The following is an 18,728-nucleotide window of genomic DNA, read 5'->3' as shown; positions in this document are numbered from 1 at the left end:
CCCGGGCCCCACAAATTATTAGTATATCAATGAACTAGAAGTCAGCTTCATATGCTAGTTATGAATAAAACAACCACCTTACTTTATGGAATAAAAGTCCGGATATCAAAGGGTTCAATATACAGAACTGTGGACAAAGGTGCTTAATAAAGACATGCATTCTGAGAGAAGAAACTAATACTGTTCTGTAAAAATATGCTTTTGTTTCCTCCTAGCATACCTCTTAATCCATTGCAGAGACAACCTCCCACTGAATACAAACATTAAAAAACAAGGTCTGAGCAGGTATTCATGAAAATGAGTAACAACTCCACACGGACCCATTCTGGACGAATGTATGACGTTACAATGAATACATTTACAACGCATGTACTTACAACTCAGTTTTTACATCACAACATCCACTACAACGCATTCCATTAGATCGCATTTAAAAAAAACTACCTTTACAATGCATTCCATTACATCGCATTCTACCTTTACAAGCAAACCATTACAACGCATACAATTACATTGCATTTAAGGTAAGTATTGGATAGTATGGGAATACAAATTACTATTCTAACTCCAGGGGGTGCAACAATAGGGTAAGTTTTAGATAGTGTAGGGGTAAGAATTACTATTCTAACTCCAGGGGGTGCAACAGTAGAGTAAGTGTTGGATAGTGTAGTGGTAAAAAATGTTATTCTAACTCCAATGGCATGCGCTGTAATGGTATGCGTTGTAATGCCTGCGTAGTAGTGAATTGCGATGTAGTATCATGCGTTGTAATGCCTGCCTAGTAGTGAATTGCGATGTAGTATCATGCGCTGTAATGCCTGCGTTGTAGGTGTAGTGCGATGTAATGGTTGTGTTGTAAAGGTTGTTTCCCATTGTGGATATAAAGGAGTTAAGACCACACATTGAGGCCACACTAAATCTTTGATGTATTATAACAAGGTCATAAAGTGACCCCCTTGTACAGTACACCTCAAGTCCTGAATTTCAGCAAGGATACATAGCATTCTGGGACATGTAGATTGGATCTAAACACTGTTAAAATGGGTGTTTAAATATCATAATGCAATGTTCTTTAAAGAGCCATAGCTAAATGAAGGGATTCATATAGAACAGTGAGTCATGTAGTCTCACAATTAAACATTACACATACACCTGCAGGCTGCATCCCCTGATGATGGTGTGAGGTCAGTACACCTGCCCCCTGCACCCCCTGATGATGGTGTGAGGTCAGTACACATGCACCCTGCACCTCCTGATGATGGTGTGAGGTCAGTACACCTGCCCCCTGCACCTCCTGATGATGGTGTGAGGTCAGTACACCTGCCCCCTGCACTCCTGATGATGGTGTGAGGTCAATACACCTGCATCCCCTGATGATGGTGTGAGGTCAGTACACCTGCCCCCTGCACCCCCTGATGATGGTGTGAGGTCAGTACACCTGCCCCCTGGACTCCTGATGATGGTGTGAGGTCAGTACTCCCCAGGCTGCACTCCGGATGATGGTGTGAGGTCAGTACACCTTCCCCCTGCACTCCTGTTTATGGAGTGAGGTCAGTACACCTTCCCCCTGCACTCCTGATGATGGTGTGAGGTCAGTACACCTGCAACCCTCCCCCTGATGATGGTGTAAGGTCTGTACAACTGCCCCCTCTCCCCTGATCCCCTGATGATGGTGTGAGGTCAGTACACCTGCCCCCTGCGCCCCCGATGATGGTGTGAGGTCAGTACACCTGCCCCCCTCCCCCTGATGATGGTGTGAGGCCAGTACACCATCCCCCTGCACCCCCTGATGATGGTGTGAGGTCAGTACACCTGCCCCCCCTCCTCTGATGATGGTGTGAGGCCAGTACACCTTCCCCCTCCACCCCCCAATGATGGTGTGAGGTCAGTAAACCTGCCCCCTGCACCCCCTGATGATGGTGTGAGGGCAATACACCTGCCCCCTGCACCCCCTGATGATGGTGTGAGGTCAGTGCACTTTTCCCCTGCCCCCTGAGGATGGTGTGAGGTCAGTACACCCCCAGGCTGTATTCACACCTCTTAGGTTGCCGATGTTTGTGAGAGGCTCACTTACCCCTGCTGTGTCTATGATTGAAACTGAAGGTATCTGCAGCCAGGCTCCTCCTCTCCACTGGACAGACAGACAGACCCTGGGCTCCTCCTTCCACTGGACAGACAGACAGACCCTTTTATTTATTATTTTATTTATGCGATTTTATATAGCGCGAACTTTACCCGAAGGTGTCAGAGCGCTTTACATAGGACCCAGTTTCAAACATAAGGACTGACGGTACAAAAAGAATTTGCAAATTTTTGACTTACATAAGAACCAGTTGAAAACATACGGATTTAGGATTACATGCGTTATAAAAAGGTACAAACAGAGAAAAATTGCAAATGTACAAGAGATAAAGTCACACAAGGAGGAGATACAAATCGATAAACTCTAGGCATATACTAGTGAAATCTCTATCTACTTAGGGAGGGGATACACATGGATATACTCTAAGAGTCACATAGGAATGGTAGAGAGCAGAGCGGACTCCTGCATAAACCAGTGATTAGAGTTATCTCTATATACATAGGGAGGGGGTAAGACTGGATATACTCTAAGAGTCACATAGGAATGGAAGAGAGCACAACGGTCTACTGCATATTCTAGTGACTAGAGTTATCTCTATATACATAGGGAAGGGGTAAGACTGGATATACTCTAAGAGTCACATAGGAATGGAAGAGAGCACAACGGTCTACTGCATATACTAGTGATTAGAGTTATCTCTATATACATAGGGAGGGGATACACATGGATATACTCTAAGAGTCACATAGAAAGGGCTCCTCCTTCACCTGGACAGACAGACAGACCCTCAGGGCTCCTCCTTCCCCTGGACAGACAGACTGACAGACCCTCAGGGCTCCTCCTTCCCCTGGACAGACAGACCCTCAGGGCTCCTCCTTCCTCTGGACAGACAGACAGACCCTCAGGGCTCCTCTCCTCTGCAGGAGCCTGGGGCTCGCTACTGAAGCTTACTCTGCCCCCCATGACCCGGACACTATCACACTCACAGGCCTGAGGAGAGCTTGGCAACATCCGGTACTGACGCTGACTCCGCCGACGCTGAACCGGAAGCAGACATTATTGAGAGGGAGGAGCTGGGCTTATGGTATCCTGAGAGGAGGCTTCATTACGCCTTCGCTGCTGGTGCTGACGCTGCCCCCGGTGACCCGCATACTATTCACCTCACAGGCCTGAGGAGAGCTCCATCGGCTCCGCTGCCTCTGCCCCGGGTGACCCGGAAAAGAAACTGTTCATTAGTTTCCAACAGTGAAGGAGAAAAGACCCACGAGAGAGGAGAGAGGGTGAGACTGAGGGGGAGAGGGAGAGGGGGAGGAGAGGAGGAGGGAGAGGAGGGGAGAGTAGGGATGGGGGGGGTAGAGGAGGGGGCAAGGGGGGAGAGGAGGGAGGAGGAGAGGGGAGAAGGAGAGGAGGGGGGTCAGAGGAGGAGGAGGAGTAGGAGGAGGAGGAGGGCGAGGGAGAGATGACGGGTGAGGGGCAGAGAGGGGGTAGAGGGGCAGAGGGAGGGGGTGAGGGGCAGAGAGGGGGTCGAGGGGCAGAGAGGGGGTCGAGGGGCCGAGGGGCAGCGAGGGGGAGAGGAGGGGTGAGGGGCAGAGGAGGGGAAGGGGGAGGGGGGCGAGGGGCAGAGGAGGGGGAGGAGGAGGGGGATGAGGGGCAGAGGGAGGGGGGCGAGGGGAGGAGGAGGGGGGCGAGGGGCAGAGAGGAGGGCAAGGGGGTGAGAGGGGGGCGAGGGGGGCGAGGGGCAGAGAGGGGGTCGAGGGGCAGAGGGAGGGGGATGAGGGGCAGAGAGGGAGGTGAGAGGGAGGCGAGGGGGGGACAGGGGGGCAAGGGGCAGCGAGGGGGAGAGGAGGGATGAGGGGCAAAGGAGGGGGGCGAGGGGCAGAGAGGGGGGTGAGTGGGTGAGAGGGGGGCGAGGGGCAGAGGGGCAGCGAGGAGGAAAGGAGGGGTGAGGGGCAGAGGGAGGGGGGCGAGGGGCAGAGGGAGGGGGGCGAGGGGCAGAGAGGGGGGTGAGAGGGGGCCGAGGGGCAGCGAGGGAGAGAGGAGGGGTGAGCGGCAGAGGAGGGGGAAGAGGGGGGTGAGGGGCAGAGGGAAGGGGGCGCGGGGCAGAGAGGGGGTCGAGGGGCAGAGGGAGGGGGGCGAGGGACAGAGGGGGGGCGAGAGGGGGCGAGGGGCAGAGAGGGGTTTGTGGGAAAGGTGATGGGGTGACCATGTATTATACGGGATAAAGTACCACCTGGTGCATATTATAAGATTATTGCATGTCACCTCAGAGTTCCCTAACCTTATAAAGGAACTCTGCCTTCCTCGTTCCTCTATACATGGTTATGGAACACCTTGTTGATTTGCAATATCCTTAGAAGGTGCAGCAGGGGGTACTTTATCCCTAATATATTTCCACTGAATATGGTTAAAGTGAAGTTATAGTTGGCTCTGTTAAAACACCTGAATGGGTCTTTTAAAAAAAATCAGAAATTCACCTAAAAACAAGGGTAAAATGCATATATGGTTAAGACTTTAAGCCGAACAAACTCCTGAAATTTGCAAGTTATGGTTAGAACCACAATCCGTCAGTCACACTACGGGTGTGCAAACCCCAACTCAGTATGTTACGTGTGATGATGCGATGACATTTTACACAGTTAGTGAATTTGCTAAAGGCAGGATGCTGCTGTAGGGAGATCATAATTTACAAAAAATGATGGATCAAGCCCTGATCTTTGGACTGGGTAAGAGTGGTCTGCTTAATTCAGACACTCTGTTCATCACCACCCCCTTTTCTGAATCGTTTTTGGCCACTATAGGTGTGGCAGGGTATACTCAGACATGAGTCCCTTTCTCACTGCTCCATCAGGATTCAAGCAAGCCGGGCCGAAGAGGCTGAAATGCCAGAAACCGGTCCCCGGTAGCTTGTCTCCTTTCTGGTGAAGAATTGGCTTGGTAGTTTGGTCTGCCCTGTTCCCATGATGCACTGGGCCAGGGACAGACTAATTTGCATATAGCCAGGTTCTGAGCTGGGATGGGGCAGTGAGATAAATAACGGTGATGGATCAAGCCCTGATCTTTGGACTGGGTAAGAGTGGTCTGCTTAATTCAGACACTCTGTTCATCACCACCCCCTTTTCTGAATCGTTTTTGGCCACTATAGGTGTGGCAGGGTATACTCAGACATGAGTCCCTTTCTCACTGCTCCATCAGGATTCAAGCAAGCCGGGCCGAAGAGGCTGAAATGCCAGAAACCGGTCCCCGGTAGCTTGTCTCCTTTCTGGTGAAGAATTGGCTTGGTAGTTTGGTCTGCCCTGTTCCCATGATGCACTGGGCCAGGGACAGACTAATTTGCATATAGCCAGGTTCTGAGCTGGGATGGGGCAGTGAGATAAATAACGGTGATGGATCAAGCCCTGATCTTTGGACTGGGTAAGAGTGGTCTGCTTAATTCAGACACTCTGTTCATCACCACCCCCTTTTCTGAATCGTTTTTGGCCACTATAGGTGTGGCAGGGTATACTCAGACATGAGTCCCTTTCTCACTGCTCCATCAGGATTCAAGCAAGCCGGGCCGAAGAGGCTGAAATGCCAGAAACCGGTCCCCGGTAGCTTGTCTCCTTTCTGGTGAAGAATTGGCTTGGTAGTTTGGTCTGCCCTGTTCCCATGATGCACTGGGCCAGGGACAGACTAATTTGCATATAGCCAGGTTCTGAGCTGGGATGGGGCAGTGAGATAAATAACGGTGATGGATCAAGCCCTGATCTTTGGACTGGGTAAGAGTGGTCTGCTTAATTCAGACACTCTGTTCATCACCACCCCCTTTTCTGAATCGTAGGGAGATCATGGCTACTTTGTCTGCCCATAAAACAATTAACTCTCTTTACTGAGCTAGAGGTTGGGAGGGTGAACTCACAAGTGACACATAACCAATCACTTTGTGTATTTGTCTACCATGAGGTGGTGTGCACTCCTGGAGAACCCTGCAGTGGCAACAACATCCCTGGTCGGCCCTACTGTTGAGGCTGAATTCAGACTAGGGTTTTTCTATCAGGAACTGGAGATGACTGCATCTTACCCAATGTAACTGTGCAACTGGAAACACATTTCCCTCTCTGGACTGCGCATGTCTGCTATTCTCAATGAACACCACATCACTTGCATCTGACTATTAAGTGTGATTCCGGCCAGTAATTCCTCCCATGAATAGCCCTATTTCCAGTTCCTCAGCCTGCAACGGCGACGAACAGGGAAGGACGGGAGCTACTTACCTCGGCTGAAAGTAAAGGTGCCTGCAGCTAGGGCTCACAGGAAGAGAGGGGGCGAGGCTGGGCTCCACTGCTGGTGATGACTCTACCCCCGCTGACCCGGACACTTTTCTACCTGCAGGCCTGAGGAGCTCAGCAGGATCCGGTACTAGAGGAGACTCTGCCACCGCTAACCCGGAAGCAGACATTGTGAGAGTGAGGGGGCGGGGTAATGTTGTCCTGAGATGAATGCTCCCTCCGGCTTCCGCTGCTGGTGCTGACTCTGCCGCGATTGACCCGCAAGAAGGAATGTGTCGGTGTAATGTTACTTTCAGAAAACAAACGAGGCTTTAAACATCCTCCACGTGGAGCTGCCTCCGGTCACCCGGAAGTGAATCTGTTCAAGAGTTACAGATAGTGTTGCCAGATTTGGCGACATTTTTTCCAATTGTGCGGGAAAAACCCATGCCTGGCAGGGGGCACATTTTTGGGCTGCTATTAAGCGTGTGCGCTTTTTTCTGGCTTGGGCGTGCGCCGACCACGATGAGGACTTGGCGTGCGCCTATCGCAGTGGCCAAACAGTCCGGTGACAAATGAGCGCGCTGATATCAGAGCAGCACAATGCTAATCATTGGCGGAGGACCCAAGACCATACCCACACTCGCGTGAATTGTGAAGTGCTGTACAGCCAAGACACACATTGTCTAGTATCAATGTGAGTCCCCAGGTACACAGTTAAAAGTTCAGTTATGGTTCTGGCTCCAATGCGTTAAACCCATCAGGGGTAACAAGTGCTATATGAATGCAAACCTTTCTTCCCCTCACTCCAGATAACTGACTAATATCCACCACTCAGATTACTTTCACATTTCACTATATTAATTCACCACTAGTCCTTTCTGGGCTTCCGGAGTAGCGTGCTTCAACACCCCATCAGGGGTAACAAGCACTATATAAACACAAACCTTTTTTCCTCCTCTATCCTTCTACTATCCTTCCGAATCCAAATAACTAACTAACATATCCACCACTTAAAAAATGTACATGCATGTTTAACTATAGAGGGGACATGAGTCCAGGGGTGTAGGGGGGAGGTGAGTCCAGGGGTGTAGAGGGGAGGTGATTCCAGGGGTGTAGAGGGGAGGTGAGTCCAGGGGTGTAGAGGGGAGGTGAGTCCAGGGGTGTAGAGGGGAGGTGAGTCCAGGGGTGTAGAGGGGAGGTGAGTCCAGGGGTGTAGAGGGGAGGTGAGTCCAGGGGTGTAGAGGGGAGGTGAGTCCAGGGGTGTAGAGGAGAGGTGAGTCCAGGGGGAGAGGGGAGGTGAGTCCAGGGATGTAGAGAGGAGGTGAGTCCGGGGGTGTAGAGGGGAGGTGAGTCCAGGGTTGTAGAGAAGAGGTGAGTCCATTGGTGTAGAGAGGAGGTGAGTCCAGGGGTGTAGAGAGGAGGTGAGTCCAGGGGTGTAGAGAGGAGGTGAGTCCAGGGGTGTAGAGAGGAGGTGAGTCCAGGGGTGTAGAGAGGAGGTGAGTCCAGGGGTGTAGAGAGGAGGTGAGTCCAGGGGTGTAGAGAGGAGGTGAGTCCAGGGGTGTAGAGAGGAGGTGAGTTCAGGGGTGTAGAGAGGAGGTGAGTCCAGGGGTGTAGAGAGGAGGTGAGTCTAGGGGTGTAGAGAGGAAGTGAGTCCAGGGGTGTAGAGGGGAGGTGAGTCCAGGGGTGTAGAGGGGAGGTGAGTCCAGGGGTGAAGAGGGGAGGTGAGTCCAGGGGAGTAGAGGGGAGGTGAGTCCAGAGGGGAGGGGAGGGGGTGAGTCCAGGGGGGAGGTGAGTCCAGAGGTGTAGAGAGGAGGTGAGTCCAGGGGTGTAGAGGGGAGGTGAGTCCAGGGGTGTAGAGGGGAGGTGAGTCCAGGGGTGTAGAGGGGAGGTGAGTCCAGGGGTGTAGAGGGGAGTTGAGCCCAGGGGTGTAGAGGGGAGTTGAGCCCAGGGGTGTAGAGGGGAGTTGAGTCCAGGGGTGTAGAGGGGAGGTGAGTCCAGGGGTGTAGAGGGGAGGTGAGTCCAGGGGTGTAAAGAGGAGGTAAGTCCAGTGGGAGGGGGGAGGTGAGTCCAGGAGTGTAGAGGGGTGGTGAGTCCAGGTGGTGGAGAGGGGAGGTGAGTCCAGGGGTGTAGAGACGAGGTGAGTCTAGGCGGGGAGGGGAGGTGATAAGCAGCTGTCTCCAAACGTTCATAGTGTCATAGCCTCGTCATTACCAGGCCTTTTCATCTCTGGTCGAGGATTGTATGCAACATTTCTCTAACATGTTTACTTGTCTTCCCCTTCTTCGCGCATATATACTCCTCGATCCTGATGTTATTCCTTCAGGACCTCTGCTCTAAGTCCTCCTCCTTTACTGAAATATTATATTTATTTTCCCCAACTAAGTTATGTGGTGGGGTTATTGCTCTTGCTCAGAAAATCTGTTTGTTTGTCGCCTCCTACAATGACTTCATCTTGTCATCCAACTCATCTGTGTCCCTTTGTATGTCAGCTTCACAGAAACTTCAATTTATAATTCACTCTCACACTGTTGCACCAACTGTGCGACACAACAAAATTAAAACCTTAATGGGGAGATTGATTCACGTACCTTTCCCCAGTAGAGACCACTTCAGCACCTAGTATTATTTGACACAGGGAGCTCTCCACTTTATACCCTGAGACTTCTGCAACTTCCTTTTGAGGTGGCTAGATCTGGTTAGCTGAACAACGTCAATCCTGTAACAAATTTCAAACATCTGAACCTCTAAGTTGGTCCAGTACCTCTGCCATTACTCCCCACTTAGTTGTTAATGTTATGGATCCTGCCCCTCTTAAAGACACCACATCGAATCCCTTGTTCTGGAAGCCAGGAGCAGATTCCTTGGTTTAAAAAAAGTTATTACCAATATCGTTACTTTCTTTTGCTCTTAGCTGGTGTAAAGGCTTTTAGCAAAACCACTTTCTCAAGGACACTAGGGTAGGATTGAAGGCCATCACACAATACAAAGACAGTGCCTCTACCGATTTTGGACGAGCTGAAATGGGAGCAGGAGCCAATGCTTTGTTCTCATTAGATCTCTCTGCTGTCGTCCCACAGTTGAGTACTCAAACTTGGTGAACCATGTTGAGGCTTTGGGCATCGGGCGCTAGGCCCTAAAGAGGTTCATATCATTCTCTACAGGCTGAACATGTGTCGCCAGATTGGGCAAATTTTCGTTCAACACATTGCATGCAATTCCAGAGTGACTCGTGGGTCCTCAATCTCGCCCCATTTGTTCACTAGCTATGTAATCCCGCTTGCTGAAGCTTTACTTGAGAAAGGTGTTAGAGCACTTATCTGTTCTGACGACACCCAGATCTTGCTGTGTTTAGACAGTTAACTCTCCCCTCGCCTCACATTCCACCAAACAATGCCTGTCCTATAGCAGTGGCTGGGCTGCAATAAACTAAAGTGAAACGCTGAGAAGACAGAAGTTCTGCTTGTTAATTGTCATAATGACTAATGGCTGGATGCCTACTAGCCTTCGGAGATGGGCACTCTTCCACTCTTTGCTCAAAATATGTAGAGCTTGAAAGTAAAGATCAACAGTGCTTTCTCAGTCTGGCAAGGTCTGTGAGTCGTGTCACTGTGCATGTATCATATTAAACGCCAGAAAGAGATTGCCCCTTATTTGACACTAGAAAGCAGGCACCTTGTAGCAGCAGCATAGGTTGGGTCCAGTTTGGACTAGTCGAACATCCTCTACTTACAGTTTCCTACACTTCACAAGAATGTTTATTTTGAGAGCCCAAAGCATGGCCAAGGCCTCCTTCTCAGTAGTGGAATGTCTACATTCAGCCTCCGGCAAAGCCCTAGATGCAAAGGCAATTATGACTTGCTTTCCGATCATGCCGCTGTTTCAGTTCCACTCCTGGGCCCTTGTCTCTGGCGTCCGTAACAACACAATGGGACAAAACTATGCAGACTGTGAGCATTCACAAGACTCTCCTTAACATCTGTAAATTCTTCTTGCATTCCCTACTCCACACGTAGTCTGCACCCTTCCTCAGCAGGGCTCACATGGCACAAGAAAATTAGGTACAAACGGAGAATAGAATGTTTCTCACCAAAAACGTGAGTGCCTCTTCTTTCTTTATGGAACAAGGTATTTCCTGTGTGATTTTAATTGATTCATCTTAGGGGCAGACCCCATCAGCAGAGATTACGAGGCCTAGGTAGCTTCTGACAAGCAAATTTGTATTTTTATCTGGGACTTTAAATCTATTATTCCTCAATGCTCAATTTCATAGAGAATATCTTTTATGGTAATGCTTACCAAATTTTAATAAAAAAAAAAAAAAAGAATTACAAAAACATAATAAGTCCGTTAAATTATAGGGTTAGGTTTGATGAGGTCATACTGATAAATTTTGAAGCTTAACAGATCAGCTCTGGATAGGGAGTCCTCTCACCATATCACGTAAGGGCAGCACTGAGCGAGGTTTAGATGTGTAGCAGGGTAACTCCTGATGTCCTCGAGGACAGCCTGACCTTGAGCAGGGTAGATCCTCTTCAGCTCTTGAGACAATTTAGTTCTTTTGAGCCATTAGCTGGACTGAATAATTTTTTTTTAAAGCTTAAACAACGTGTGGTGAGACAGGAATGAGTATTTTGACCTAATTGTCCTGTGATAATGTGTTGTATTTTCTATTTTCTTCCCGTCACAGACACTTGAGGACGTGAACATCAGAATTCCAGAATGGAGAAAAGGCAGGTTCCAAGACAAAAAGGAGAAGTGCAGTGTTCACCTGAACCAGTAAGAGTTGCACTCCCTTCTTCTCCTATCCATAATGTGTCATCTTCAGGCTCCCAAACTGATGCTCAGAGGGACTGTGAGATGGAACCGCTATCGGGGAACCTGCCTAACATGATCCTTTTATCTATGTTGGAGCAGTTGGAAGCCAAACTGGACAACTTGCAGAATATCTTAGAGGACGTGCCGTCAAGAGTCACTGGGCTTATGGAGCAAACCTGGATAGCAAAGGGTCTAGATCACCTTGTAAATGGGGGCGTGTCTTTGGAGAGGGTCAGTCCGGTGGTGGTCAGAGATTGTCCTCTCAGCAGGTCCCCTCTGATCAATCTTTCAGTCGGGGCCAAGGAGGTGAACCCATGCCTTCAATCTACATCTTCACCTGGTCGTGATCCACAGCCGAATCAGTGTCTTCAACCTCTGTCTCCGGCTGGCTCTGGACCACGGCAGGACGGTACTGTCTCCAGGTGCCCTCCTCCAGATGTTCAAGTCATCCCAGGTGAGCCAAGCCTTCGTCTTCCACCAGTGTTTGATGATGGGCAGGAACCACAGCTGGACCAGTGCATACAGCTAGTTTTCCCAGTTGAACAGGAACAAGAGGAGCACGTGAAGAAAGAACCATTGTATGCAGATACTAGGGACCCACAACAGAACGTCTGCCTGCAGCCACTGTTTCACGAGGTACATGAGCCACAGCGAAACCACTGCAGACAACCAGTGCTCCCAGATGGGGAGGGACCAATTGAACACCTGAAGCAAGAGTTGTTGTCGTTTGATGGTGACGGTCAACGGCAAAACGTCTGCAGACACCCAGCATTTCAAGAAGACCAGAGTCTGCAGCTCCACCCATGCCGGCAGCAGATGCTCTCTGATGCACATGAACCACTTCAGAACTGCAAGAACGAACCCATGCACCTTGAGACACTCAGTCCAGATCGCGGCCATAAGCTAGAACCACTGAGTCCTGAGGACTACGATCAGAACTACAAGTTAGAACCACCCAGTCCTGAGGACTACGATCAGAACTACAAGCAAAAACCACTGGGCCCTGAGAACCAAGATGAGAACTCTGACCTACAACCCACATGTGCTGATGTGCAGGGCCCATCTGGAGCCTCATCATTCCTGCCACAGAATGCTCCTGATACTGATGGAGCTATCGCTAGAGACCCACTGGAGAGAGGAAATACAGACGCAGATGGATTGCTGCTCAAAGCCATCCCAGGTATTTGGTTCGTACTGAATTAACATCCAGAATGGCGAGTAACTTGTACAGTTCTGAGGGAATGTAGCATAAAATATCTCCAAAATGGATCTTTCCAGATTTTTAGTAAGATCTGTAGGGGGCCAAATCTGAGTTGTGTAGACTGGTATCTTTGGGGAGGGCCTTGAGTACACCAGAAGCGGTCATGTACCTGGTATCGCCTTTATTTTTGCAAAGGAGTTTCTCCTTCCCGTTATGTGATAGGCTAAGAAATGGAACTCTGCACATGAAAAATGACCTGAAATCTGGTCCGTGCATGAGACGCCCCATTCCAGGCTCAGGACCTCTGAGGAATTATGTGGCAGAATCTCTGATTTCACTCCAAGCTCCGCGATACTCACCATCCCCTAAGTGTGAGATGTAAGTGAGGTGTTATTCACCGAGAGTAACATTGCCCTTTTTTGTTGCTAGTGCAAACTAAAGCACTTTAGAGATCGAGCTGGATCTATGTGATGTTTGAGTGCACAGAATATAAGAGGATTTCTGGGGCAGTCAGGGTCTGCCGCTTAGGAGGAGAGGAAAGCAGTGTGAAGAAGACAAGTGATCTGTAAGTCAGGTCTGTAGTGGTGGGATGGGTGGGGTAAGGTCCGCAGCACCCCAGAGCATTTAATAAGAAGTGGTCTTTTTTCTGAAGTGTGTAGCTACATGTACATAGAACTGGGGGGCCTGCAGGTCAGAGAGGGCGGGCTGTATTATATCATACTACATCGTGTAGAACAACGTACAAGGTCAAGGGAGTTTCAAGTTTAAGTGTTGTCTGTAGGGTTAGGTGCACAGTACAAGGTGGTCTGAATATCAAGCTGGGTTAGTTGTATTACAGTATACAGGATTGGGTGATATATTATCTTATGTTTATTTTATCTAATATGGGCCCCATTATAAGGCCTAAGCTGTGTCTCCATAATGTCTCCTATTACATTACCCTCACTTTTTCCTCCCTCTAAGTCGGCAATATCAGCATTTAAAGAAACTCTTCTGGAGGGTGGGTGAAGTAAATGGTGATTGCTCTGAGATATGTGGAATTACTGTGGAGATTTGGCATCTGATTCCCTCAGTAATTCCAGAGTACTATGATTGCATAAGATTATTGGCTCTGTGATCATGTCTGTGCGAACAATAGCTTTACAACATCATATGTATCTTTTGAAGCCCAATTAATCTTTCTTCCTTCTTTATATAGCTATTGTGTCTCAGCCCCTCTTTAGACATTTCAGTGCACATTACTAGGACCAAATCATGCAAATTTCCGCCTCTCGGCACAAAATGGTCCTATGCAGTGTGTTGCGATAAGCTGAAAGCATAGCCCTTGAAGCATCTTCCACTTTGATACTGGCCATGAAAAAACCCTGATTGACCAATCTGTTCATCCTCTCTGCTTGGCCATTACTCTGTGGGTGATGACACTAACACATTTATCATGAATCAAGTTCCATCCAAATACTGCTTCATCTCCCTCAAGACAAATTGTACACCATTATCCGAAACCAATTCACACAGAAAACCCTCACTTCCATGTACAAATCATACTTTCAACCAATTTGACATGTACTCCACAAGCACAATGTCAAATTTCTGATGCACAGGAAGCCTCTGAAACAGACCTAAAAAATCATTACATTCATTCCCCACAGGAAAACCCACTTCTGTCATAAGCAGAACTCTGTATATCATCCTTTTATCATTTTGCAAACAACTGGTAACTCTCTCTAATGAGTTTTTCCACATCCCTGTCCATGGCAGACTACCAGTATTGCATTGTCAGTCGTTTTTTTTTTTTTTTTTGAAAAGCAAGACTTTATTGATAATATTCAATTACATTACATTCAGGCGCCTATAACCCAAAGGCCGGCTGAGAGAGCATTGTATGTGTGATAAATAATCAGTTGCGCCGGTTCACTCTGGCTGTGAGTTTTTTACAAAACATTAGGCATTTCGGACTCCAGAAACCATTATTCTACGGACAGTATAGTCGCTTGCATTTTATATTTTATAGAAACAACAAAACAGTAAACTAAACATAGGACTCAACAATAATCGACACAATAGTACTCGTGGATCTCTGTATCAGGTTATCGCCGTTAGGCGTCGCCTCTGTGGGCTGCACTCAACACTACCTCCCCGTGTGTCTAACCCCCCACAGCTGTATTCACTATGTCGCCTACTCTGTAATGCCCTCCTACATGCCATGCCACACTCCCCAACAATTAGACATTGTCAACCTCATCGTCGGAACTCTCGCTATCATCCTCAGGCAACGGTTCGCATATGTCCCCTCTGTAGGAGTTCCACTGCAGCCAAACTCCATTCCATTTGCGCGGATTGTCTCTCATCTTGTACACTGCCCTCTCCGTTATCATGAGCGTGTCCATGTTTCTGAGCCATTGCGCCAGTGTGGGGAGCTCCGCCGCACCCCATTTCTGCGCAATGTCGTGTTTGGCGTCAGTCGTTTGTTGCTAGATATCACACCTACATGTCCTTCATGGCTCCCCTCTGACAGAATGAACTTGGCCATCGGTCTGTAGTTCACACAACAAATCGTTTTTCATTTGGCCATTCTTTCCTCATGAAATGAATCACTTTCAGTAAAATAGAATCTTCATCCAATGTCTTTCTATGCTTTTTCCCCCACACACAGTCTTTACCCGGCCAACAAATACTTGCTGCAATACATTCCACAAACTCACAGTCATTCTTTTTGTTCTTATGTTCCACATCTTCCTGCCCTCAGGGCAGTCGGGGCAAGCAATAAGTATTTTTGTTCCTCCTGCAGTTTGTTCGACCTCAAAATTATGTTTCAAAAGTTTTGAACGTAACCTCACCAAGCTGGCAGTAGCCTGCTGGTGTTCACATTATTACCATTCAAAAGAGGTTGATTATCAGTTCATATTCTGAACTTGTTCCCACACAAGGATGACTTAAACTTTTCAGTTGCCCACGCGCAGTCCGACATCCCACGCTCAATGGTCGAGTGTTTACGTTCATGTGGTCGCAGTGTGTGTGATGCCATTGCACATTCCTCATTTCCTTTGCCTTGAGTCACTACAACGTCATTGCCAATGCTACCAGTATCATCAGTGATAGAGCACTCATTGCCTGGTAGATATGGACTCAGAAGTGCTGCATTGAGCAGTTTTCCCCTAATCTCTGCAAATGCAACCTCCTGTCCCCTACCCCAGATAAATCAAACCTTCTTATTGAAAAGGTTGTGAAGTGGTTCAGCAATCACCGCAACATTTTCAGTACATTTTGAATCAAATTCATACATTCCTGTGAGGAGGACCCCGAGAGTAGGGCCCCGAACCCCCGTTACCCGTCATGGAAACCGGAGATGCCACCGAAAACCAGGGGGCGGCAAGGGTTATCCTGTTGCACCAGACCTCACTTTGCAGGAAGAAGGAGGTGGCTTTACGGAGAAGGACCAATCAGGAAGGCCGACAAGAAAAGAAAATGGTGGAGACGGAAGACGCGGAGAGACCCAATGAGGAGGTGGCTTTACGGAGAAGGACCAATCAGGAAGGCCGACAAGAAAAGAAAAGGCGGAGATGGAAGACGCGGAGAGACCCAATTAGGAGGTGGCTTTATGGAGAAGGAGGTGGCTTTACAGAGAAGGACCAATCAGGAAGGCCGACAAGAAAAGAAAAGGCAGAGACTGAAGACGCGGAGAGACCCGATGAGGAGGAGGCCGGAGTGTGCATCGAGTTGTAGCAGCAGGATGCCGGAGGGAAGAGACGTTGAGAAAACGGGACGACGACGGCAATGATAACCCGGAAGAAGTAGAGGAGTGGAGCGAGGATTGGTGGATCCCCACCAACCCCAGGCGGTGCGAAAACGTAGGACAGTGAGCGAACCGGGCGAAGTGAGGGCACCAAGCTAGAAGGGGAGGGCATATTGAGGTACAGGGAGGAAGTCAAGGGGTGGTTGTACTGCACCAAGCTAGAATGAGAGGGCATATTGAGGTACAGGGAGGAAGTCAAGGGGTGGTTGTACTGCACCAAGCTAAAAGGGGAGAGCATATTGAGGTACAGGGAGGAAGTCAAAGGGTGGTTGTACTGCACCAAGCTCGAAGGGGAGAGCATATTGAGGTAAAGAGAGGAAGTCAAGGGGTGGTTGTACTGCACCAAGCTAGAAGGGGAGAGCATATTGAGGTACAGGGAGGAAGTCTAGGGGTGGTTGTACTGCACCAAAGTAAGCCACATATTGTCTTTTCTTTCATGAGGATATTTCCTTGGTGTCTGCCTTTATTTTTCTTTCACTGTTTACCGATGTCTTGGGCTATTACTCGTCTCTGGTGATTCTCTTCCTATAACTACTGAGTGACTCGGCTTGAATTACCTACACGGGGGGGCCATTAAGCCCAGGGCCGTATTAAATAGGCGTTAACCCCCACTTCATGCACAACGTGGTGTTGTGACGGGCACTTTCTCATCTCCTGACCTAGTAATTTTCCGAGAACCTGAGTCTCGTCCTTTTTTTAGGTCTCGGCTAAGCGCGCGGAAGCGCGTTCTCGCCGAGAACCTATTGTTGCCGTGTCTCCTTTCCAGGAGACAATCCTGGCCGCGAGCATCGCCTTGAAGGCGATTTGAAACACGCACGCGCACGCGAACACACTCGCTGTGGGCAGCTGCTGTCGCGCATTCTCTCAGACACAAACACAAGTGCCCATGCACGCACGCACATACAGCCCCCCCCCACACATACACACGCGCACGCACACACACACGAGTGCTCCCCCCCCTCCGTCGCACACAGACACACATACAAGGTCACCAAGACCCCCCCAGTCCTTTTTAACTTACCGGGCCAATCTCGGGGACTCCGCCGCTGCAGCTCTTGCCAGCTCCTTTCACGGGGCTCCCTCTTGGTCAAGGGAGCCCCGTAACACTCGCGTAACCTCCTGCTGGCGGCCCCGGGGCTCTCCACCGCTTACAGGAGCCCCGGGCCGCGATACGCATTTACTCGCCTGCCTCCTCTTCCGGTCCGGACGCGGCCCCGCCCCCATCACAAGCGACATTGCCTGACTTCCGGTGCGTGCGTAGATTTCCTTCTTAGAATCGGACTGCTACAAAATAGCTTCTTTATTTTGGGGAAGTTTTCTAAAGCGCAAACTTGGCCCGAAGGCATTAGGGCGCTTTACACGAGCATCAGTTGCATTACCGAGGGACTCATTAATTGGAAGTTTAGTACGGGGAGGATTAAGCGATTTGCTCAGAATCAGAGTATGATGAACGTCGCCGCCGAGACTCGAACCGCTTCCCCAGCGTCCAAGTCAACAGGTCTAGCAGTTAAGCCATATCCTCAGGTTGTGACCTCCTCCTTGAAATCAGCTTCATATGGGGACAGGTAGCAGAGTGTGGGCTGCTGACAACCAACCAAGAAGGTGGGTTAGCCATGGGTAAAGCACTCCAGCCTGGCCTCCCAAACACCACATCATGGGCCCAAAGTTCAAAGGTCTCACATAGAAAAAACAATGCCATTTATTTAGGGATAAAAAAAAAAATACAAAAATTATGAGCAATGCCAATAGCTCTACGTATAATATTGCCGAGACCATTGCATTGTAAATGCTTGTTGTTCTTTTACTTTCAAGCCATCTGGGGGACGGACAGTCAAAGGGGATATCAGGAATCACCAGGATACAGGAACACACACCAGAAGAGACTCTCTGATCACCCGCTGGACAGCAGCTCAAGAAGAACTTATGATTTTCTCTACAAACTACAAATAAACCAGAACAATTGATAAAATCCTAAAGCCTCCTAGCTTCTATTTCCGCCCATCCCCCCCACAATTTCATTAAACTCAAGTTGTTGGTCACAGTGTTTTGGAACAGGTATTTTAGTGACTGTCAACAGGCCAGGCCATAGTGAAATCTCTTTAGCTGAAACCACATGCCCAAATTATTCATCCAATCATACATTTATCTTTTTTTTTTTTAAATCTCAAACCTCTTTTCAGGAAGGCTCTCAAGATATTCTAAGTGTACGCATATGCTTATCTAAATCTTTGCCGAAAATCAAAGCATTGTTTTGGAAAACCAAAACATCAGAGAGACCATTCACCTCCTCTGCCATCCTTCTTTGGAACATGGCTGCTGGAGGGGCCAGACCAAATGGCATTGTGTAATACTGATTTATTCCATCAGGAACTACAAATGTCATCATCTGTCTTCATACCCAATTTTGAGAAGCTGTTTGCTCTAACAAGTGTTGTCATTTCATCTATTATCAATCAATCAATCATTTTTAAAGCGCACTACATACCCGCGAGGGTCTCAAGGTGCTGGGGGGGGGGCGCTACTAATCGAACAGCCAGGTCTTTAGTATCCTCCTGAAGGTCAGCAGGTCTTGGGTCTGTCGTAGGCTCA

The 18,728-nt window shown here is 48.9% G+C and overlaps 1 protein-coding gene across 1 annotated transcript in view; it reads left to right on the top strand.

Annotated features, from left to right (window-relative positions):
• Positions 1 to 3,302: 3,302 nt before the first annotated feature.
• LOC144768199 (uncharacterized) overlaps positions 3,303 to 18,728 on the top strand; it is a 35,531-nt gene continuing 20,105 nt past the window's right edge. Inside the window, exons 1-2 of the mRNA XM_078651676.1 lie at positions 3,303 to 3,363; positions 11,018 to 12,325. Coding sequence (XP_078507802.1) covers positions 11,050 to 12,325 — 1,276 coding nt within the window. The 5' untranslated portion in view covers positions 3,303 to 3,363; positions 11,018 to 11,049. The remainder of the gene's footprint in view (positions 3,364 to 11,017; positions 12,326 to 18,728) is intronic.

The sequence above is a fragment of the Lissotriton helveticus genome, chromosome 1_1, assembly GCF_964261635.1.
Source record: "Lissotriton helveticus chromosome 1_1, aLisHel1.1, whole genome shotgun sequence".
Lineage (NCBI taxonomy): Eukaryota > Metazoa > Chordata > Amphibia > Caudata > Salamandridae > Lissotriton > Lissotriton helveticus.
The sequence above is the reverse complement of the archived record's forward strand: the minus strand, read 5'-3'. Positions and strand labels throughout refer to the sequence as shown.